Source organism: Thalia democratica, chromosome 2, assembly GCF_965202585.1.
Source record: "Thalia democratica chromosome 2, ktThaDemo2.hap1.1, whole genome shotgun sequence".
Classification (NCBI taxonomy): domain Eukaryota; kingdom Metazoa; phylum Chordata; class Thaliacea; order Salpida; family Salpidae; genus Thalia; species Thalia democratica.
The window spans coordinates 64,086,012-64,111,075 of NC_139166.1; the positions used below are offsets into that span (position 1 = coordinate 64,086,012).

General features: G+C 32.6%; 1 protein-coding gene across 5 annotated transcripts in view; it reads left to right on the top strand.

The window, feature by feature from the left end:
* The window catches only part of LOC145849680 (polyadenylate-binding protein 4-like), a 51,301-nt gene that overhangs the window by 18,108 nt on the left and 8,129 nt on the right, over positions 1-25,064 (top strand). For all 5 annotated transcript variants that reach the window (XR_014372368.1, XM_082954690.1, XM_082954691.1 and 2 more), the window contains exons 4-11: positions 2,934-3,099; positions 4,583-4,689; positions 5,190-5,325; positions 6,466-6,620; positions 7,599-7,799; positions 23,169-23,246; positions 23,624-23,677; positions 24,013-24,174. Coding sequence is in view for 4 of the 5 variants with exons in the window: in XM_082954690.1 (XP_082810816.1) it covers positions 2,934-3,099; positions 4,583-4,689; positions 5,190-5,325; positions 6,466-6,620; positions 7,599-7,799; positions 23,169-23,246; positions 23,624-23,677; positions 24,013-24,174 (1,059 nt within the window). In the remaining variant the exon portion in view is untranslated. The remainder of the gene's footprint in view (positions 1-2,933; positions 3,100-4,582; positions 4,690-5,189; positions 5,326-6,465; positions 6,621-7,598; positions 7,800-23,168; positions 23,247-23,623; positions 23,678-24,012; positions 24,175-25,064) is intronic.

Below are 25,064 nucleotides of genomic sequence, written 5' to 3' on the forward strand. Positions count from 1 at the left end.
GTCCCACTAACAAACTCCCCATTCGAGCACTAAAGATTAAAGTGTTCACAATCTCACTGTCCCACTAACAAACTCCCATTTAAGCACTAAAGAGAAAAGTGTTCACAATCTCACTGTCCCACTAATAAACTCCCCATTCGAGAACTAAAGAGAAAATTGTTTTCAATCTCACTGTCCCACTAACAAACCCCCCATTCGAGCACTAAAGATTAAAGTGTTCACAATCTCACTGTCCCACTAACAAACTCCCCATTCGAGCACTAAAGAGAAAAGTGTTCACAATCTCACTGTCCCACTAACAAAAACTCCCCATTCGAGCACTAAAGAGAAAAGTGTTCACAATCTCACTGTCCCACTAACAAACTCCCCATTCGAGCACTAAAGATTAAAGTGTTCACAATCTCACTGTCCCACTAACAAACTCCCCATTCGAGCACTAAAGATTAAAGTGTTCGCAATCACACTGTCCCACTAACAAACTCCCCATTCGAGCACTAAAAAGAAAAGTGTTCGCAATCTCACTGTCCCACTAACAAACTCCCCATTCGAGCACTAAAGAGAAAAGTGTTCACAATCTCACTGTCCCACTAACAAACTCCCCATTCGAGCACTAAAGAGAAAAGTGTTCGCAATCTCACTGTCCCACTAACAAACTCCCCATTCGAGCACTAAAGAGTAAAGTGTTTTCAATCTCACTGTCCCACTAACAAACTCCCCATTCGAGCACTAAAGAGAAAAGTGTTTTCAATCTCACAATCTCACTAACAAACCCCCCATTCGAGCACTAAAGAGAAAAGTGTTCACAATCACACTGTCCCACTAACAAACTCCCATTTAAGCACTAAAGAGAAAAGTGTTCACAATCTCACTGTCCCACTAACAAACTCCCCATTCGAGCACTAAAGAGAAAAGTGTCTTCAATCTAACTGTCCCACTAACAAAAACTGCCCATTCGAGCACTAAAGAGAAAAGTGTTCACAATCTCACTGTCCCAATAACAAACTCCCCATTCGAGCTTTAAAGAGAAAAGTGTTCACAATCTCACTGTCTCACTAACAAACTCCCCATTCGAGCACTAAAGAGAAAAGTGTTCACAATCACACTGTCCCACTAACAAACTCCCATTTAAGCACTAAAGAGAAAAGTGTTCACAATCTCACTGTCCCACTAACAAACTCCCCATTCGAGCACTAAAGAGAAAAGTGTCTTCAATCTAACTGTCCCACTAACAAAAACTGCCCATTCGAGCACTAAAGAGAAAAGTGTTCACAATCTCACTGTCCCAATAACAAACTCCCCATTCGAGCTTTAAAGAGAAAAGTGTTCACAATCTCACTGTCCCACTAACAAACTCCCCATTCGAGCACTAAAGAGAAAAGTGTTTTCAATCTCACTGTCTCACTAACAAACTCCCCATTCGAGCACTAAAGAGAAAAGTGTTCACAATCTCACTGTCCCACTAACTAACTCCCCATTCGAGCACTAAAGATTAAAGTGTTCACAATCTCACTGTCCCACTAACAAACTCCCCATTCGAGCACTAAAGAGAAAAGTGTTCACAATCTCACTGTCCCACTAACAAACTCCCCATTCGAGCACTAAAGAGAAAAGTGTTCACAATCTCACTGTCCCACTAACAAACTCCCCATTCGAGCACTAAAGAGAAAAGTGTTCACAATCTCACTGTCCCACTAACAAACTCCCCATTCGAGCACTAAAGAGAAAAGTGTTCACAATCTCACTGTCCCAATAACAAACTCCCCATTCGAGCACTAAAGATTAAAGTGTTCACAATCTCACTGTCCCACTAACAAACTCCCCATTCGAGCACTAAAGAGAAAAGTGTTCACAATCTCACTGCTCACTAACAAACTCCCCATTCGAGCACTAAAGAGAAAAGTGTACACAATCTCACTGTCCCACTAACAAACTCCCCATTCGAGCACTAAATAGAAAAGTGTTCACAATCTCACTGTCCCACTAACAAACTCCCCATTCGAGCACTAAAGAGTAAAGTGTCTTCAATCTAACTGTCCCACTAACAAAAACTGCCCATTCGAGCACTAAAGAGAAAAGTGTTCACAATCTCACTGTCCCACTAACAAACTCCCCATTCGAGCACTAAAGATTAAAGTGTTCACAATCTCACTGTCCCACTAACAAACTCCCCATTCGAGCACTAAAAAGAAAAGTGTTCACAATCTCACTGTCCCACTAACAAACTCCCCATTCGAGCACTAAAGAGAAAAGTGTTCACAATCTCACTGTCCCACTAACAAACCCCCCATTCGAGCACTTAAGATTAAAGTGTTCACAATCTCACTGTCACACTAACAAACTCCCATTTAAGCACTAAAGAGAAAAGTGTACACAATCTCACTGTCCCACTAACAAACTCCCCATTCGAGCACTAAAGAGAAAAGTGTTTTCAATCTCACTGTCCCACTAACAAACTCCCCATTCGAGCACTAAAGAGAAAAGTGTTTTCAATCTCACTGTCCCACTAACAAACTCCCCATTCGAGCACTAAAGAGAAAAGTGTTCACAATCTCACTGTCCCACTAACAAACTCCCCATTCGAGCACTAAAGAGAAAAGTGTTCACAATCTCACTGTCCCACTAACAAACTCCCCATTTGAGCACTAAAGAGAAAAGTGTTCACAATCTCACTGTCCCACTAACAAACTCCCCATTCGAGCACTAAAGAGAAAAGTGTTCACAATTTCACTGTCTCACTAACAAACTCCCCGTTCAAACACTAAAGAGAAAAATGTTCACAATCTCACTGTCCCACTAACAAACTCCCCATTTAAGCACCAAAGAGAAAAGTGTTCACAATCTCACTGTCCCACTAACAAACTCCCCATTCGAACACTAAAGAGAAAAGTGTTCACAATCTCACTGTCCCACTAACAAACTCCCCATTCGAACAGGTGTGCTGCAACCGGGAAGGGGTGTCGAAGGGGTACGCGTTCGTGCACTACAAGACGACCGAGTCGGCCGAGCGGGCCATCAGCACGCTCAACAACAAGCTGATGGATGACAAGCGGGTGCAGGTCGAAATGTGGGTGAGCAGGGAAGACAGGGGAAACCCCCATGGTGAGTTTACGTTATTACATTGATATATATATTTCAAAATTACAGGTTCAAAAAACATTGAGTTTTCAAAAATAAAATTTTAAATTAAATTGTGTGTTTACGTTATTAATTAGCAGATTAAAAAAATAAATTGGTTCTCGAAAATAAGTTTTAGTTTAAAATATTTGTTATTATTTGTTACTTTTGAAATGTGGGTGAGTAGGGAAACCCCCCCCCCCCCATGGTGAGTTTACGTTATTACATTGTTAAGTTGTTGTAGTTTAGTTCAAGGGTTCCCAAAGTGGGTCACATGGCCTCCCTGGGGGATATATTGTATAGATGCAATACGTGTACACACAATTTTACTTTAATGTGTTGTGTAATTTACACAATTGATTTTAATGTGTATTAAATTACACATTAAAAAAAATTTAGTTCTCGAAAATAATTTTTTGTTTAAAATTTTGTTTTTGTTTATTTTGAAATTTTGGCGAGCAGGAATGACGAAGGGAAAGCCGCATGGCTTGTAATGTTTAACTAAAACAACCCCATTGTTATTGTTGTTATTTTATTTTTTGCATTTATTTATGTGTGTATCGTGTAGTTTTAGTTTTGTTTAACTAATTTGATTAGATATGAGATACCCGCACGGCTAAATCATGCTGTTTGCAATTGGTTTATACCAGCAGTTCTATTTATTATAATTAGTTGTTTTGATTGTCTCAACAAAGTTTGTGCTATTCATTTCATTTGTAAAATAATTAATTTAGTTTTTATCAATATATATACATGTCTAACTGTATTTTTGGTGCTCAACATGGTTTCTAAAAAACTTATCCTGATGTATAAATTCATACTTGTAAATAACATGATCACACTGTTTTACCTCTGGCTTTGTAAGTTGTAGAAATGAAACTATAACTTAAAGTGTTTTCTGAAATAGATCGACAACATTTCTTGTAGATAAAATATAAGCTTGTACTTGTTTCTTTTTTTGTTTGAACTAAATTTTTATTTTTCTACAATACTGATAAGCTTCAAGTAATTGTTTTTTAATCGATTAGTTAACTTTATAAGGCAAAGGTGACCTACGCCTTCAGTTCTTTAATTTTTCGGTTACATATATATATATATTTATTTATTTGATTATATAAAAAAATAGGTTTATATGACCGTTTTGTATATGTGAAATATTACCTAATATACTCATCAGTAAAATTCATTCTGATGAGTACATGAGGTAATATTTCTCATATGCTAAACGGTCGTATAAACCTATTGTTTTTATATAATCAAATAAACATTTAGCTCCAAACCAATTTGTTTAGCACTATCGACCAGAACTTAAAAAAAAACTACCAATATATAGTTATCTATATACGTATATGTATATGTGTTTTTGTGTAGTACCTATATATTTTCATATTTACTTAGCAAAAGAAGTAATTTTCTAAATGTTTAAATGCATAAATGTTTCTGCTGTAAATTTCAACAAACTGAACAGGCGACAACAACTCGAACTACCACCAGTCCGAAGACACCTTCACCAACGTCTTCGTGAAAAACTTCGCCGACAAACTCGACGAGGACAAGTTGAAAGAAATGTTCTCCGTTGGTTGTTTTGCAAATTGAAACCCACATTTTCGCATTAATTAACAATTACCCTTAATAGAAAAGCTCAAACTGTGTATACTCGAGTTATTCGATATTGAGTTTCAAATTTAAGTTGCAGTAAAATGATGGTTTAAATACAACAGTTTATACTGTTTCAATACTTTTTAATAAAATTAGAACTAACTTTTAAGTTGAAAGCTTTTTTAAAACTTAAGTTTCAAAAGTTATAATAAAAAATATTAAAAAAATTTTTTTTAATTTGTTTTCAGAGCACGGTAAATAATTACATTAGTTTTCGGATGTTTCAGTTAAATAGTAAACTTATAAAAAATATTATCAACTATAAACTATCACTGATTTTATTCCTACTACAGTAACAGTTAACATTTTGAGGAAAATCAACATTACGTCAAATTAACTATATTTAAGTTTTCAAAAGTTATAGTTTCAAAATAACAAATAATTTTAATTTTACACTGAGTTTCTCCTCATCACAGGAGCACGGTCGAGTGATTTCGTGCGCGGTGATGCGTGAAGAATGCGGCAAATCGAAAGGCTTCGGCTTCGTTGCCATGGCCGACCACGAGGCGGCTCTGAAGGCCGTCAACAAACTGAACGGAACCTTGGTAGAGGGTCTGTAAAGAATATTTGAATAATTTTTATTGTATAAAAAAAATTGAATTATTTTTTTCTTATGAAATTTGTAAAGTTTTTTTTTTTAATTAAAATGTATAGTACAGCGGTTCCTTTTTACCTTTTTTAACCTTTTTTTAATATTTTACCCCTTTTTGGAAGGTTTTTACCCAATTTACCATAATATACCAAATGATGTTTAACTTTAAGGAAAAAACTAGACTTTTTAAACTTTAAGCTTGTTAGATTTAAAAAATCATGAAATCTAAAGAGTTTATTTAACTTTAAAAAATTACGGTTATACACTAACTCGAAAAGTAGAAAGACAACTAGTAGACATTAATTTACATAAATTGTAATAAAAAAAATTTACTTTTTAAAACAAGGGAATTTACTCCTAGCTTATGAATCGCTGGTATAGTATTACTATAAAAATAAAATTAACTAAAGTTTTAATCTTGTTCATGCTTGAATCTGAACGGAACTTAAGTTGAGGGTTAAGAAGTTTTTTTGTTTAAAAAAGTAAATAAAGGCACATATTCCTGTTAAAAGTTTATTTAAAATATAGTCCGTTGTTGCCTGTATATCAGAGTACTTTTGTAAGTGAACTCAGATTGCTGCTTATTTCACCAATCCAAGCTTGTATTTTGTACAGTATAAAACAAAGGAACTAAAAAAATTAGATTATTTTAATGGTTACTCTTAAAATTGTTATGGTTATTTTATCAATATAGGATGGAGGCTCGATTTAGTAAAAATAAAATAAAGCTCAACTGATTTATCTTGTAATTTTTATAGAAATCAAGTCAAGTTCTTACTTATTTAATTTAAATTTATACCTTCCATTTACGAAAATTTAAGTACTTGTTAAAATTTTTTTACAAATTAAAAAGGTACTTTTATCAAACATAGATATTGTGGTATTAATACACTACTCACATCACTTGGTTCATACATTAACTCTAATCTAAACAATATATGATAAGTTTTAAAAGTACTGAGAATTTCTATTTAATTTTTATGGTGTACATTAACTTTTGTGAAGATATACGTGGAAAGGGCTTTATGAACTAAATATTTTTTCTAATTTTTACAATGCTGATTTTTACAATAGTGATTTTAATCGAATTGCTCTCACAGACCAGAAGATATACGTGGGAAGGGCGCAGCGCAAGGAGGAGAGGATGATGATCGACGAGGGGTGCAACTTGTACGTGAAAAATATAGACGATTTCGTCACGGACGAGCAGTTTCGCTCCGCGTTCGCTTCCTTCGGCGCCATCAAAAGTTGCAAGGTTCGTTTTGTGGTTTTTTACCTTCAGTAGGTTTTTTAGAATGGATATTAGTGCTTAGGAGCAAACTTCTTCGTATTTGCTTAAAAAGGGCAAGTTTTTTTTTGTTTCGGCGTCATCAAAGGTCGCAAAGTTTGTAATTGATTATAAGTTTGAAAAGCTTTTTGTTGTTAAGGAGTTGTCTGTTCTCGTATTAGGTCTTTAGGAAAAAGAAAATCATTTGCACAGGAGTTAGTTTTAACATAACTTTAAGATAACAGTTTATTTTATCTCTTTACAAAGCAAAGAGCTAATTAAAACGTAATTATTATTTTTTTCTTTTTAATGGGTTATTACATTATTATTTAAAGTTTGTTGGATTTAAAAGTTATACTCAATGTTAAGGAGGTTAAATATAGTTTAAGGAGTTTTAATATATTTAAAAATAAAAATACTTAGAGTATTAAATTCTCAGCTATGATTAAATAAAAGTATAACTGTACATTTCAAATATACATATATTTATATAAATATTGTTCATAACAATCTGTAAAGCACTGCAAATGGTCGTACTTAATAAAGTATTTATTTGTATTTTACAATGGTGATCTGCTTTCTGCAGTGAAACTCAGTCGTACCAAAAATTCTCAATTGAACACCAAAACTGCTATTTCTGCTTGCCACTTTGTGTTAGAGCACTTTAAATTTCGTCCAGATAAGGACTCAGCCGGGTGTATACGATGTATATGTATACATATTATCCAATCCCTATAAACGTATATAATTGTAGAACCGCTTACCGAACGGGGGTTAGGGGTAACAGTGATAGTGAAAAAAACATATATACATATATATAAAATAAATTAAGAAATAAAGAAAATGTAAAAAAAATCGGGTGGATTTTAAACACGGGTGGATTTCGATCGGTTGGATTTTGATAGTATACCATATAAGTTATATTATATAATATTATATATATAAAATACAAATTGTTCCCACCAGATAATGCGAGACGACGAGGGGAGGTCGAAGGGGTTCGGCTTCGTCAGCTACCAGCTGAAGTCGTCGGGCGGGGAGGCGATCAGGCAGCTCAACAGCTACCCGCTGTTCAGCGCCGACAAGCAACTGGTCGTCTGCCACCACCAGAAGAAGGAGGAGAGGATCAAGATGCTGGCGACGATGAACATGAACCGGCAGTTCAGTGTGAGTTGGTTTGTAATACAAATAAAATAATATATATGAACATGAACCGGCAGTTCAGTGTTAGTTGGTTTGTGATACAAATAAAATAATATGTATGAACATAAACCGGCAGTTCAGTGTTAGTTGGTTTGTGATGATACAAATAAAATAATATGTATGAACATGAACCGGCAGTTCAGTGTGAGTTGGTTTGTATTAATACAAATAAAATAATATGTATGAACATGCACCGGCAGTTCAGTGTGAGTTGGTTTGTGATACAAATAAAATAATATGCATGAACATGAACCGGCAGTTCAGTGTGAGTTGGTTTGTGAAAATACAAATAAAATAATATGCATGAACATGAACCGGCAGTTCAGTGTTAGTTGGTTTGTGATAATACAAATAAAATAAAATGTATGATCATGAACCGGCAGTTCATTGTTTGTTGGTTTGTGATACAAATAAAATAATATGTATGAACATGAACCGGCAGTTCAGTGTGAGTTGGTTTGTGATACAAATAAAATAATATGTATGAACATGAACCGGCAGTTCAGTGTGAGTTGGTTTGTGATACAAATAAAATAATATGTATGAACATGAACCGGCAGTTCAGTGTGAGTTGGTTTGTGATAATACAAATAAAATAATATGTATGAACATGAACCGGCAGTTCAGTGTTAGTTGGTTTGTGATAATACAAATAAAATAAAATGTATGATCATGAACCGGCAGTTCAGTGTTAGTTGGTTTGTGATACAAATAAAATAATATGTATGAACATGAACCGGTAGTTCATTGTGAGTTGGTTTGTGATAATACAAATAAAATAATATTTATGAACATGAACCGGCAGTTCAGTGTGAGTTGGTTTGTGATACAAATAAAAAAATATGTATGAACATGCACCGGCAGTTCAGTGTGAATTGGTTTGTGATACAAATAAAATAATATGTATGAACATGAACCGGCAGTTCAGTGTGAGTTGGTTTGTGATACAAATAAAATAATATGTATGAACATGAACCGGCAGTTCAGTGTGAGTTGGTTTGTATTAATACGAATAAAATAAAATGCATGAACATGAACCGGCAGTTCAGTGTTAGTTGGTTTGTGATAATACAAATAAAATAATGTGTGTGAGCATGAACCGGCAGTTCAGTGTGAGTTGGTTTGTGATAAAACAAATAAAATAATATGTATGAACATGAACCGGCAGTTCAGTGTTAGTTGGTTTGTATTAATACAAATAAAATAATATGCATGAACATGAAACGGCAGTTCAGTGTTAGTTGGTTTGTGATACAAATAAAATAATATGTATGAACATGAACCGGCAGTTCAGTGTGAGTTGGTTTGTATTAATACAAATAAAATAATATGTATGAACATGAACCGGCAGTTCAGTGTGAGTTGGTTTGTATTAATACAAATAAAATAATATGCATAAACATGAAACGGCAGTTCAGTGTTAGTTGGTTTGTGATACAAATAAAATAATATGTATGAACATGAACCGGCAGTTCAGTGTGAGTTGGTTTGTATTAATACAAATAAAATAATATGTATGAACATGCACCGGCAGTTCAGTGTGAGTTGGTTTGTGATACAAATAAAATAATATGTATGAACATGAACCGGCAGTTCAGTGTGAGTTGGTTTGTGATAGTACAAATAAAATAATATGTATGAACATGAACCGGCAGTTCAGTGTGAGTTGGTTTGTATTAATACAAATAAAATAATATGTATGAACATGAACCGGCAGTTCAGTGTGAGTTGGTTTGTGATAATACAAATAAAATAATATGTATGAACATGAACCGGCAGTTCAGTGTGAGTTGGTTTGTATTAATACAAATAAAATAATATGTATGAACATGCACCGGCAGTTCAGTGTGAGTTGGTTTGTGATACAAATAAAATAATATGTATGAACATGAACCGGCAGTTCAGTGTGAGTTGGTTTGTGATACAAATAAAATAATATGTATGAACATGAACCGGCAGTTCAGTGTGAGTTGGTTTGTGATAATACAAATAAAATGATATGTATGAACATGCACCGACAGTTCAGTGTGAGTTGGTTTGTGATAAAACAAATAAAATAATATGTATGAATATGCACCGGCAGTTCAGTGTGAGTTGGTTTGTGATACAAATAAAATAATATGTATGAACATGAACCGGCAGTTCAGTGTTAGTTGGTTTGTGATACAAATAAAATAATATGTATGAACATGAACCGGCAGTTCAGTGTTAGTTGGTTTGTGATACAAATAAAATAATATGTGTGAACATGAACCGGCAGTTCAGTTTTGGTTGGTTCGTGATACAAATAAAATAATTTTTGTGAACATGAACCGGCAGTTCAGTGTGAGTTGGTTTGTGATACAAATAAAATAATTTGTGTGAACATGAACCGGCAGTTCAGTGTGAATTGGTTTGTGATAAAACAAATAAAATAATATTTATGAGCATGAACCGGCAGTTCAGTGTTAGTTGGTTTGTGATACAAATAAAATAATATGTATGAACATGAACCGGTATTTCAGTGTTAGTTGGTTTGTGATACAAATAAAATAATATGTGTGAACATGAACCGGCAGTTCAGTGTTGGTTGGTTTGTGATACAAATAAAATAATATTTGTGAACATGAACCGGCAGTTCAGTGTGAGTTGGTTTGTGATACAAATAAAATAATATGTATGAACATGAACCGGCAGTTCAGTGTTAGTTGGTTTGTGATACAAATAAAATAATATTTATGAACATGAACCGGCAGTTCAGTGTTAGTTGGTTTGTGATACAAATAAAATAATATGTATGAACATGAACCGGCAGTTCAGTGTTAGTTGGTTTGTGATAATACAAATAAAATTATATGCATGAACATGCACCGGCAGTTCAGTGTTAGTTGGTTTGTGATACAAATAAAATAATATGTATGAACATGCACCGGTAGTTCAGTGTGAGTTGGTTTGTAATAATACAAATAAAATAGTATGTATGAACATGCACCGGCAGTTCAGTGTGAGTTGGTTTGTAATAATACAAATAAAATAATATGTAAGAATATGCACCGGCAGTTCAGTGTGAGTTGGTTTGTGATACAAATAAAATAAAATATAAGAACATGAACCGGCAGTTCAGTGTGAGTTGGTTTGTGATAATACAAATAAAATAATATGTATGAACATGCACCGGCAGTTCAGTGTGAGTTGGTTTGTGATAATACAAATAAAATAATATGTATGAACATGAACCGGCAGTTCAGTGTGAGTTGGTTTGTGATAATACAAATAAAATGATATGTATGAACATGAACCGGCAGTTCATTGTGAGTTGGTTTGTGATACAAATAAAATAATATGTGTGAGCATGAACCGGCAGTTCAGTGTGAGTTGGTTTGTGATAAAACAAATAAAATAATATGTATGAACACGAACCGGCAGTTCAGTGTGAGTTGGTTTGTAATACAAATAAAATAATATGCATGAACATGAAACGGCAGTTCAGTGTTAGTTGGTTTGTGATACAAATAAAATAGTATGTATGAACATGCACCGGCAGTTCAGTGTGAGTTGGTTTGTAATAATACAAATAAAATAATATGTATGAACATGCACCGGCAGTTCAGTGTGAGTTGGTTTGTGGTAATACAAATAAAATAATATGTGTGAGCATGAACCGGCAGTTCAGTGTGAGTTGGTTTGTGATAAAACAAATAAAATAATATGTATGAACATGCACCGGCAGTTCAGTGTGAGTTGGTTTGTATTAATACAAATAAAATAATATGTGTGAACATGAACCGGCAGTTCAGTGTTAGTTGGTTTGTGATACAAATAAAATAATATGTATGAACATGAACCGGCAGTTCAGTGTTAGTTGGTTTGTGATAATACAAATAAAATAAAATGTATGAACATGAACCGGCAGTTCAGTGTGAGTTGGTTTGTGATAATACAAATAAAATAATATGTATGAACATGAACCGGCAGTTCAGTGTTAGTTGGTTTGTGATACAAATAAAATAATTTTTGTGAACATGAACCGGCAGTTCAGTGTGAGTTGGTTTGTGATACAAATAAAATAATATGTGTGAACATGAACCGGCAGTTCAGTGTGAGTTGGTTTGTGATACAAATAAAATAACTTGTATGAACATGAACCGGCAGTTCAGTGTGAATTGGTTTGTGATAATACAAATAAAATAATATTTATGAACATGAAACGGCAGTTCAGTGTTAGTTGGTTTGTGATACAAATAAAATAATCTGATGAACATGCACCGGCAGTTCAGTGTGAGTTGGTTTGTGATAATACAAATAAAATAATATGTTTGAACATGAACCGGCAGTTCAGTGTTAGTTGGTTTGTGATACAAATAAAATAATTTTTGTGAACATGAACCGGCAGTTCAGTGTGAGTTGGTTTGTGATACAAATAAAATAATATGTGTGAACATGAACCGGCAGTTCAGTGTGAGTTGGTTTGTGATACAAATAAAATAACTTGTATGAACATGAACCGGCAGTTCAGTGTGAATTGGTTTGTGATAATACAAATAAAATAATATTTATGAACATGAAACGGCAGTTCAGTGTTAGTTGGTTTGTGATACGAATAAAATAATCTGATGAACATGCACCGGCATTTCAGTGTTAGTTGGTTTGTGATACAAATAAAATAATATGTGTGAACATGAACCGGCAGTTCAGTGTTGGTTGGTTTGTTATAATACAAATAAAATAGTATGTATTAACATGAACCGGCAGTTCAGTGTGAGTTGGTTTGTGATACAAATAAAATAATATGCATGAACATGAACCGGCAGTTCAGTGTGAGTTGGTTTGTGATACAAATAAAATAATTTGTGTGAACATGAACCGGCAGTTCAGTGTGAGTTGGTTTGTGATACAAATAAAATAATATGTATGAACATGAACCGGCAGTTCATTGTTTGTTGGTTTGTGATACAAATAAAAAAATATGTATGAACATGAACCGGCAGTTCAGTGTGAGTTGGTTTGTGATACAAATAAAAAAATATGTATGAACATGAACCGGCAGTTCAGTGTTAGTTGGTTTGTGATACAAATAAAAAAATATGTATGAACATGAACCGGCAGTTCAGTGTGAGTTGGTTTGTGATAATACAAATAAAATAATATTTATGAACATGAACCGGCAGTTCAGTGTTAGTTGGTTTGTGATACAAATAAAATAGTATGTATGAACATGCACCGGCAGTTCAGTGTGAGTTGGTTTGTGATAGTACAAATAAAATAATATGTATGAACATGAACCGGCAGTTCAGTGTGAGTTGGTTTGTGATAATACAAATAAAATGATATGTATGAACATGAACCGGCAGTTCATTGTGAGTTGGTTTGTGATACAAATAAAATAATGTGTGTGAGCATGAACCGGCAGTTCAGTGTGAGTTGGTTTCTGATAAAACAAATAAAATAATATGTATGAACATGAACCGGCAGTTCAGTGTGAGTTGGTTTGTATTAATACAAATAAAATAATATGTATGAACATGAACCGGTAGTTCAGTGTGAGTTGGTTTGTGATAGTACAAAGAAAATAATATGTATGAACATGAACCGGCAGTTCAGTGTGAGTTGGTTTGTATTAATACAAATAAAATAATATGCATGAACATGAAACGGCAGTTCAGTGTTAGTTGGTTTGTGATACAAATAAAATAATATGTATGAACATGAACCGGCAGTTCAGTGTGAGTTGGTTTGTATTAATACAAATAAAATAATATGTATGAACATGCACCGGCAGTTCAGTGTGAGTTGGTTTGTGATACAAATAAAATAATATGTATGAACATGAACCGGCAGTTCAGTGTGAGTTGGTTTGTGATAGTACAAAGAAAATAATATGTATGAACATGAACCGGCAGTTCAGTGTTAGTTGGTTTGTGATAAAACAAATAAAATAGTATGTATGAACATGCACCGGCAGTTCAGTGTGAGTTGGTTTGTGATACAAATAAAATAATATGTATGAACATGAACCGGCAGTTCAGTGTTAGTTGGTTTGTGATACAAATAAAACAATATGTATGAACATGAACCGGCAGTTCAGTGTGAGTTGGTTTGTATTAATACAAATAAAATAATATGTATGAACATGAACCGGCAGTTCAGTGTGAGTTGGTTTGTGATAATACAAATAAAATAATATGTATGAACATGAACCGGCAGTTCAGTGTGAGTTGGTTTGTATTAATACAAATAAAATAATATGTATGAACATGCACCGGCAGTTCAGTGTGAGTTGGTTTGTGATAATACAAATAAAATAATATGTATGAACATGCACCGGCAGTTCAGTGTGAGTTGGTTTGTGATAATACAAATAAAATAATATGTATGAACATGAACCGGCAGTTCAGTGTTAGTTGGTTTGTGATACAAATAAAATAATATGTGTGAACATGAACCGGCAGTTCAGTGTTGGTTGGTTTGTGATACAAATAAAATAATATTTGTGAACATGAACCGGCAGTTCAGTGTGAGTTGGTTTGTGATACAAATAAAATAATATGTATGAACATGAACCGGCAGTTCAGTGTTAGTTGGTTTGTGATACAAATAAAATGATATTTATGAACATGAACCGGCAGTTCAGTGTTAGTTGGTTTGTGATACAAATAAAATAATATGTATGAACATGAACCGGCAGTTCAGTGTTAGTTGGTTTGTGATAATACAAATAAAATAATATGCATGAACATGCACCGGCAGTTCAGTGTTAGTTGGTTTGTGATACAAATAAAATAATATGTATGAACATGCACCGGTAGTTCAGTGTGAGTTGGTTTGTGATACAAATAAAATAGTATGTATGAACATGCACCGGCAGTTCAGTGTGAGTTGGTTTGTAATAATACAAATAAAATAATATGTATGAATATGCACCGGCAGTTCAGTGTGAGTTGGTTTGTGATACAAATAAAATAAAATATAAGAACATGAACCGGCAGTTCAGTGTGAGTTGGTTTGTGATAATACAAATAAAATAATATGTATGAACATGCACCGGCAGTTCAGTGTGAGTTGGTTTGTGATAATACAAATAAAATAATATGTATGAACATGAACCGGCAGTTCAGTGTGAGTTGGTTTGTGATAATACAAATAAAATGATATGTATGAACATGAACCGGCAGTTCATTGTGAGTTGGTTTGTGATACAAATAAAATAATATGTGTGAGCATGAACCGGCAGTTCAGTGTGAGTTGGTTTGTGATAAAACAAATAAAATAATATGTATGAACACGAACCGGCAGTTCAGTGTGAGTTGGTTTGTAATACAAATAAAATAATATGCATGAACATGAAACGGCAGTTCAGTGTTAGTTGGTTTGTGATACAAATAAAATAGTATGTATGAACATGAACCGGCAGTTCAGTGTGAGTTGGTTTGTAATAATACAAATAAAATAATATGTATGAACATGCACCGGCAGTTCAGTGTGAGTTGGTTTGTGATAATACAAATAAAATAATATGTATGAACATGCACCGGCAGTTCAGTGTGAGTTGGTTTGTGATAATACAAATAAAATAATATGTATGAACATGAACCGGCAGTTCAGTGTTAGTTGGTTTGTGATACAAATAAAATAATATGTGTGAACATGAACCGGCAGTTCAGTGTTGGTTGGTTTGTGATACAAATAAAATAATATTTGTGAACATGAACCGGCAGTTCAGTGTGAGTTGGTTTGTGATACAAATAAAATAATATGTATGAACATGAACCGGCAGTTCAGTGTTAGTTGGTTTGTGATACAAATAAAATGATATTTATGAACATGAACCGGCAGTTCAGTGTTAGTTGGTTTGTGATACAAATAAAATAATATGTATGAACATGAACCGGCAGTTCAGTGTTAGTTGGTTTGTGATAATACAAATAAAATAATATGCATGAACATGCACCGGCAGTTCAGTGTTAGTTGGTTTGTGATACAAATAAAATAATATGTATGAACATGCACCGGTAGTTCAGTGTGAGTTGGTTTGTGATACAAATAAAATAGTATGTATGAACATGCACCGGCAGTTCAGTGTGAGTTGGTTTGTAATAATACAAATAAAATAATATGTATGAATATGCACCGGCAGTTCAGTGTGAGTTGGTTTGTGATACAAATAAAATAAAATATAAGAACATGAACCGGCAGTTCAGTGTGAGTTGGTTTGTGATAATACAAATAAAATAATATGTATGAACATGCACCGGCAGTTCAGTGTGAGTTGGTTTGTGATAATACAAATAAAATAATATGTATGAACATGAACCGGCAGTTCAGTGTGAGTTGGTTTGTGATAATACAAATAAAATGATATGTATGAACATGAACCGGCAGTTCATTGTGAGTTGGTTTGTGATACAAATAAAATAATATGTGTGAGCATGAACCGGCAGTTCAGTGTGAGTTGGTTTGTGATAAAACAAATAAAATAATATGTATGAACACGAACCGGCAGTTCAGTGTGAGTTGGTTTGTAATACAAATAAAATAATATGCATGAACATGAAACGGCAGTTCAGTGTTAGTTGGTTTGTGATACAAATAAAATAGTATGTATGAACATGCACCGGCAGTTCAGTGTGAGTTGGTTTGTAATAATACAAATAAAATAATATGTATGAACATGCACCGGCAGTTCAGTGTTGGTTGATTTGTGATACAAATAAAATAATATGTGTGAGCATGAACCGGCAGTTCAGTGTGAGTTGGTTTGTGATAAAACAAATAAAATAATATGTATGAACATGCACCGGCAGTTCAGTGTGAGTTGGTTTGTATTAATACAAATAAAATAATATGTGTGAACATGAACCGGCAGTTCAGTGTTAGTTGGTTTGTGATACAAATAAAATAATATGTATGAACATGAACCGGCAGTTCAGTGTTAGTTGGTTTGTGATACAAATAAAATAATATGTTTGAACATGAACCGGCAGTTCAGTGTTAGTTGGTTTGTGATACAAATAAAATAATTTTTGTGAACATGAACCGGCAGTTCAGTGTGAGTTGGTTTGTGGTACAAATAAAATAATATGTGTGAACATGAACCGGCAGTTCAGTGGGAGTTGGTTTGTGATACAAATAAAATAACTTGTATGAACATGAACCGGCAGTTCAGTGTGAATTGGTTTGTGATAATACAAATAAAATAATATTTATGAACATGAAACGGCAGTTCAGTGTTAGTTGGTTTGTGATACAAATAAAATAATCTGATGAACATGCACCGGCATTTCAGTGTTAGTTGGTTTGTGATACAAATAAAATAATATGTGTGAACATGAACCGGCAGTTCAGTGTTGGTTGGTTTGTTATAATACAAATAAAATAATATACATGAACATGAACCGGCAGTTCAGTGTTAGTTGGTTTGTGATACAAATAAAATAATATGTATGAACATGAACCGGCAGTTCAGTGTGAGTTGGTTTGTATTAATACAAATAAAATAATATGTATGAACATGCACCGGCAGTTCAGTGTGAGTTGGTTTGTGATACAAATAAAATAATATGTATGAACATGAACCGGCAGTTCAGTGTGAGTTGGTTTGTGATAGTACAAAGAAAATAATATGTATGAACATGAACCGGCAGTTCAGTGTTAGTTGGTTTGTGATAAAACAAATAAAATAGTATGTATGAACATGCACCGGCAGTTCAGTGTGAGTTGGTTTGTGATACAAATAAAATAATATGTATGAACATGAACCGGCAGTTCAGTGTTAGTTGGTTTGTGATACAAATAAAATAATATGTATGAACATGAACCGGCAGTTCAGTGTGAGTTGGTTTGTATTAATACAAATAAAATAATATGTATGAACATGAACCGGCAGTTCAGTGTGAGTTGGTTTGTGATAATACAAATAAAATAATATGTATGAACATGAACCGGCAGTTCAGTGTGAGTTGGTTTGTATTAATACAAATAAAATAATATGTATGAACATGCACTGGCAGTTCAGTGTGAGTTGGTTTGTGATAATACAAATAAAATAATATGTATGAACATGAACCGGCAGTTCAGTGTGAGTTGGTTTGTGATAAAACAAATAAAATAATATGTATGAACATGAACCGGCAGTTCAGTGTGAGTTGGTTTGTGATACAAATAAAATAATATGTATGAACATGAACCGGCAGTTCAGTGTGAGTTGGTTTGTGATACAAATAAAATAATATGTATGAACATGAACCGGCAGTTCAGTGTGAGTTGGTTTGTGATAAAACAAATAAAATAATATGTATGAACATGCACCGACAGTTCAGTGTGAGTTGGTTTGTGATAAAACAAATAAAATAATATGTATGAACATGCACCGGCAGTTCAGTGTGAGTTGGTTTGTGATACAAATAAAATAATATGTATGAACATGAACCGGCAGTTCAGTGTTAGTTGGTTTGTGATACAAATAAAATAATATGTATGAACATGAACCGGCAGTTCAGTGTTAGTTGGTTTGTGATACAAATAAAATAATATGTGTGAACATGAACCGGCAGTTCAGTGTTGGTTGGTTCGTGATACAAATAAAATAATTTTTGTGAACATGAACCGGCAGTTCAGTGTGAGTTGGTTTGTGATACAAATAAAATAATTTGTGTGAACATGCACCGGCAGTTCAGTGTGAGTTGGTTTGTGATAAAACAAATAAAATAATATTTATGAACATGAACCGGCAGTTCAGTGTTAGTTGGTTTGTGATACAAATAAAATAATATGTATGAACATGAACCGGCAGTTCAGTGTTAGTTGGTTTGTGATAATACAAATAAAATGATATGTATGAACATGAACCGGCAGTTCATTGTGAGTTGGTTTGTGATACAAATAAAATAATATGTGTGAGCATGAACCGGCAGTTCAGTGTGAGTTGGTTTGTGATACAAATAAAATAATATGTATGAACATGAACCGGCAGTTCAGTGTGAGTTGGTTTGTGATAATACAAATAAAATAATATTTATGAACATGAGCCGGCAGTTCAGTGTTAGTTGGTTTGTGATACAAATAAAATAATATGTATGAACATGAACCGGCAGTTCAGTGTTAGTTGGTTTGTGATAATACAAATAAAATAATATGCATGAACATGCACCGGCAGTTCAGTGTTAGTTGGTTTGTGATACAAATAAAATAATATGTATGAACATGCACCGGTAGTTCAGTGTGAGTTGGTTTGTGATACAAATAAAATAGTATGTGTGAGCATGCACCGGCAGTTCAGTGTGAGTTGGTTTGTAATAATACAAATAAAATAATATGTATGAATATGCACCGGCAGTTCAGTGTGAGTTGGTTTGTGATACAAATAAAATAAAATATAAGAACATGAACCGGCAGTTCAGTGTGAGTTGGTTTGTGATAGTACAAATAAAATAATATGTATGAACATGAACCGGCAGTTCAGTGTGAGTTGGTTTGTGATAATACAAATAAAATGATATGTATGAACATGAACCGGCAGTTCATTGTGAGTTGGTTTGTGATACAAATAAAATAATATGTGTGAGCATGAACCGGCAGTTCAGTGTGAGTTGGTTTGTGATAAAACAAATAAAATAATATGTATGAACATGAACCGGCAGCTCAGTGTGAGTTGGTTTGTAATACAAATAAAATAATATGCATGAACATGAAACGGCAGTTCAGTGTTAGTTGGTTTGTGATACAAATAAAATAGTATGTATGAACATGCACCGGCAGTTCAGTGTGAGTTGGTTTGTAATAATACAAATAAAATAATATGTATGAATATGCACCGGCAGTTCAGTGTGAGTTGGTTTGTATTAATACAAATAAAATAATATTTGTGAACATGAACCGGCAGTTCAGTGTTAGTTGGTTTGTGATACAAATAAAATAATATGTATGAACATGAACCGGCAGTTCAGTGTGAGTTGGTTTGTGATACAAATAAAATAATATGTATGAACATGCACCGGCAGTTCAGTGTGAGTTGGTTTGTGATAATACAAATAAAATAATATTTATGAACATGAAACGGCAGTTCAGTGTTAGTTGGTTTGTGATACAAATAAAATAATATGTATGAACATGAACCGGCATTTCAGTGTTAGTTGGTTTGTGATACAAATAAAATAATATGTGTGAACATGAACCGGCAGTTCAGTGTGAGTTGGTTTGTTATAATACAAATAAAATAATTTTTGTGAACATGAACCGGCAGTTCAGTGTGAGTTGGTTTGTGATACAAATAAAATAATTTGTGTGAACATGAACCGGCAGTTCAGTGTGAGTTGGTTTGTGATAATACAAATAAAATAATATTTATGAACATGAACCGGCAGTTCAGTGTTAGTTGGTTTGTGATACAAATAAAATAGTATGTATGAACATGCACCGGCAGTTCAGTGTGAGTTGGTTTGTGATAGTACAAATAAAATAATATGTATGAACATGAACCGGCAGTTCAGTGTGAGTTGGTTTGTGATAATACAAATAAAATGATATGTATGAACATGAACCGGCAGTTCATTGTGAGTTGGTTTGTGATACAAATAAAATAATGTGTGTGAGCATGAACCGGCAGTTCAGTGTGAGTTGGTTTCTGATAAAACAAATAAAATAATATGTATGAACATGAACCGGCAGTTCAGTGTGAGTTGGTTTGTATTAATACAAATAAAATAATATGCATGAACATGAAACGGCAGTTCAGTGTTAGTTGGTTTGTGATACAAATAAAATAGTATGTATGAACATGCACCGGCAGTTCAGTGTGAGTTAGTTTGTAATAATACAAATAAAATAATATGTATGAATATGCACCGGCAGTTCAGTGTGAGTTGGTTTGTATTAATACAAATAAAATAATATGCATGAACATGAAACGGCAGTTCAGTGTTAGTTGGTTTGTGATAATACAAATAAAATAATATGTATGAACATGAACCGGCAGTTCAGTGTTAGTTGGTTTGTGATAATACAAATAAAATAATATGTATGAACATGATCCGGCAGTTCAGTGTGAGTTGGTTTGTGATATAAATGAATGAAATACATGAACATGTAAATAATAATAAAATAATATATATACGACAATTCATTGTGAGTTGATAAAAATTAACATAATTAATGAGTAATAATAATTAACATAGTATACATCAACATGAATCGAAAGTTTAGTGTGAGTTGATTTGTATTAATTATAATTCAAATAAAATAATATACATGAACATGCATTGACAGTTCAGTGTTGGTGTTTAAGCATCATTACAATAAATATAGATAAACAATATGTGAAATAATGTATATGAACATGAACCGACGGTTCAGTGTTTGTGGTTTGTATTTAATTAGCCCTTTGATGTTAGTTTAAATTGTTTTGGGGTGTAAAAATTAACTTGAGATTAACGTTGTTTTCTAGATTTAAACTAATTGTAAAATAAAAAAACTCGTCTTATTAACATCTAAATACTTTTTAAAAATAGTTTAATAGTTTCAAAAATATAAACCAGTATATCCTTTTTCTCCTATATTTTAACAACAGTATTCTTTAATATTAATTTGTTTTATTATACTAATCAATTTATTAGAGAGCAGTTTGTATAAATTTAAAAAACAGCACGTCAGAAGTTGGTAGTTTCATCACGAAATTAACAATTTGTGCTAATAGTTTATGTGAATAGATACGCGAGGTAAAGATAACTTCTAGACAAATTAAAAATTTTCTCATTTTACATTTTTAAAAGTTCAATGAATAAAGTTTTAGTAAATAATATTTTGAATTATATTTTAAGTAATTAGCTGTTAAGTTTTTAAAGTTATATCAAAACAATACTGTATGCTTTTTGTCTAATATTTTTTTGTTACTGTTAAAAAGCGTAAACTTTACTTTAATCAAGTTCCTTTTAAGTTTAAAGTTTTTTAAAGCTGTTAATTGTTTAAAGGTCATGTTTTGGTAACAATGTAGTCAACTAAAGAACGCACAATTATTTGATAATAGTATGAACAATTTGAAATTAAAGAAATAATTTGACTCTCTTAATTAGAACTTTTATTATAACTAGTACATATTAAAATAAGCTTAAAAGCAATCTAATATAGTTGTTTATATACTTCCTTGTGTATTTAATAGTTAAAAAAGTTTTTTTTTGTAATTGCAATTAGACCCTTAATTATTGTGATTAAAATTTAAACAATAAACAAGTGTATTATAATAAAATAATATACTATAAACTTGGTTTAAGTAATAAAAGCATCTAAGTATATTTTTTGTTTTTAATAATTATTTTTGTCTCTTTGGTTTAATCAACTTATTTTTACATGGTTGTTGATAACATTGTCTATTTGTAAAACTTAATAATATTATTTTATGTTGTTCAACACAGTTAGTTTTGTAATGTGGTAAGTTTTTTCGCAACTTTTATGAGCCAAACTTTACATAACATATGTTTACATTGCGTTTAGCTGTTTACACAAACGCGTTAAAAGACTTGTTTGCTTTTTTAATGTTACTAAATATAAATAGAGCGATCAGGTAGTTTTTGTTGTAAGATTTTCCAAAATAGTAGCCAGAGAAATTAAAGCATAAATTTTAAGTTATTCTATAATTTACAAGGTTTTGTTTTCAAGTATAGCTATACTAAACTTGTACAAACCGCTTAACAATTTTTTTACCTGAAGCAATCCATAATATATGATGTACGAAAGAGTTACCTATTTTTGAATTTTTAAATGTTAAAATATAAAAAGACTGCAATACTATTCTCTAACCTTTATAGAGGTTGTAGGTAGTAAAAAACAACTCACAATTCACATTAATGGTTGTTTGACATCTGTAAACACCAGGTTATAAAAAGTAGATAAATTAAAAAGTTCTATAGTACTATATAAATTGTATATATAAATACAGATTATAATTGCCATGATTTTATTTTGTATAAATCTAGCGGTTGTAAGCGTTTTGGCTTCTTAAACTTAAATCAAAATGCGTCAAGGGTTGGCATGTTAACTGCAAAAAGAATAGTTCTTATAACTGCTACATTTGTTACGATTCTGCTTCAAAAACTAGTTTACCTTTTTCGCTTTGGAATTGTTGCAAATTGGCACTTATTGATATTATTACGTCCGTTTACAAACAACAGCATGAAAGATTTTTGAGACACATTGATACAAAAACAGAGTAGTTTAAAAAACACTTTGTCACTCACAGGTTTTTATTTATGCACAATTTAATGATTTCGTTCACACTTTGTGAAAAAACCTTTTTGACTTTTGTCAAAGTTTTAAAACTTACCAAAAGTCAAATTATTTGTATTTATTTTTATTTTAAATACACAGGCGCAACCAGCGATGAACGGAGTTTATGCGAACCACTTTCCCAGGATGCCTGTTAATTTGCACATTAATCCGCTCGTGGTTCGTTCAATTATTATTATATTTTTGATACAACTGAAACTGTTTTAGCCTTTGTAGTGACAAGTAGATAGTTTTAAGTTGAATTTAAATTTCTGTTTATTTTTGTTCGTTTTTTTTAAGAAACTTGAAAATGTTTTACCTGTTTTGATTTTTTGTTTGTTTTCAAAATTGATTTAACTTAACTATGTTTCTAAGTGTTTTTATTTTTTATTTAAAACTATCTTTTACTTCAAACGTAAGTTTAATTTAATTTCTTAAAAACATTTGATTTCAACGCAAACTTACAAGATAAATTATCTGTAAATAAATCGTAAATGCATTTTAAAGCAGCTCTTAATCAAGTATACTTTTGTTGGTATAATTTTTATTAACTTTAGACGCCAGCACAACCTCCAATGAACCCAATGCAGAATATGATGGCTTGCCAACAGGTACAACTAAAAAATAATATACATTATGTAACCAATACTTTTCAAGTTGATATTGTAGCAAAATGTCATTAAATTTTAATAAATTTGTTTTTGATTAAAGTTTTTACTTGAATCCAATCAAGTGCTTTTTGCCGCGGACGGTATAGCTAAATATAATAAATGGTTGACAAAAAAATAAACCCTTGATATTTAAAATATCCTAACAAGTGTATTTTGCATACGTGTTTCGGTATTTATAAATTATCATTAGATTATAACAATCAGTTTTTTAACAAGGAAAATCTGAATTTAAAAGTTTCAAAATTTTTCCAACTTGAAATTTTCCGTCCAATCAGATGCCGTTGCCGCCCACTCCTCAGCCAATCAGCATGCACGGTTTGAGCGAGGCGCTGCCCCCGGTGATGAGCGGTATTGAGAAACTGTCGGATTTCCACCACCTGCCCACCAGCAAGCCCGTCCACCTGATGACCTCGCTGGAGAGCCAGCAACTCAGGAATGTTTGTAGCGAATTGTTTTGATTAAAAACCATAAAGCGTTTTTTAAGTTATTGTCGTCATTGTTAGAATGGTTTGTCTTTAATTATTTTAAAAGTAATTTAAGTTCGGAAAAATGATAATGACGTCAGTAATCAGCAACTCAGGAGGGCGTGAAATTTGTTTGCAAGGTAATTAATAGAAATGTTATTGAACCCAAAATAATCAGCACAAAAGATTCAGTTGTTATTTATCACTTGCTCATGTTGTTTTTTTTTACCATGAGAGGAAAAGTTAAAGTAAAAAAGTCAGCAACTCGGAAAGATGAATAAAAACTAATAAAAATTTGATAATAAAAAGCATGAAAATCAAATTGAAAAACAACAGCTCAAAAAGTTTGTTAGTTTTTGTCATCAGCAAAAGTAAACGGGTTGATTCAAGAATAAAAATCTTCAACATAAAATATGATTAGTTGTTATTTACTCAAACAGCGTTGTCAAAAAACCTTGAATTTGACAATTTAGGCAAAAAAACAACAACTGGAAAAACCTGGAATTTCGAACGAAAATCACTGAAAAACTTGGATTTTAAGCTATTTTTACAGGTAAAGTACTGAAATTTTGATAATATACAAAAGTATATCAAAAGTATTAAAAAAATTATTTATAAGATGTAACGTTAAAAGGCGTTAAATCCTGGAGATCCTGATAAGCTGAGCTTATCGGAATATATACCACAGATGTTTTTGTGTCAAAACTTTATTCCGACTAACAGCGTTTCACTGCTCTCAAAGAAATTTAAGAACAGATCTACGGAGTCTATAAAATATTAACACACATTAGAAAAAAGCATGTATAGTTATGTATAATATTTATGTGAGTAGTAACTATAAACGAACTTTATGGTTAACAAAC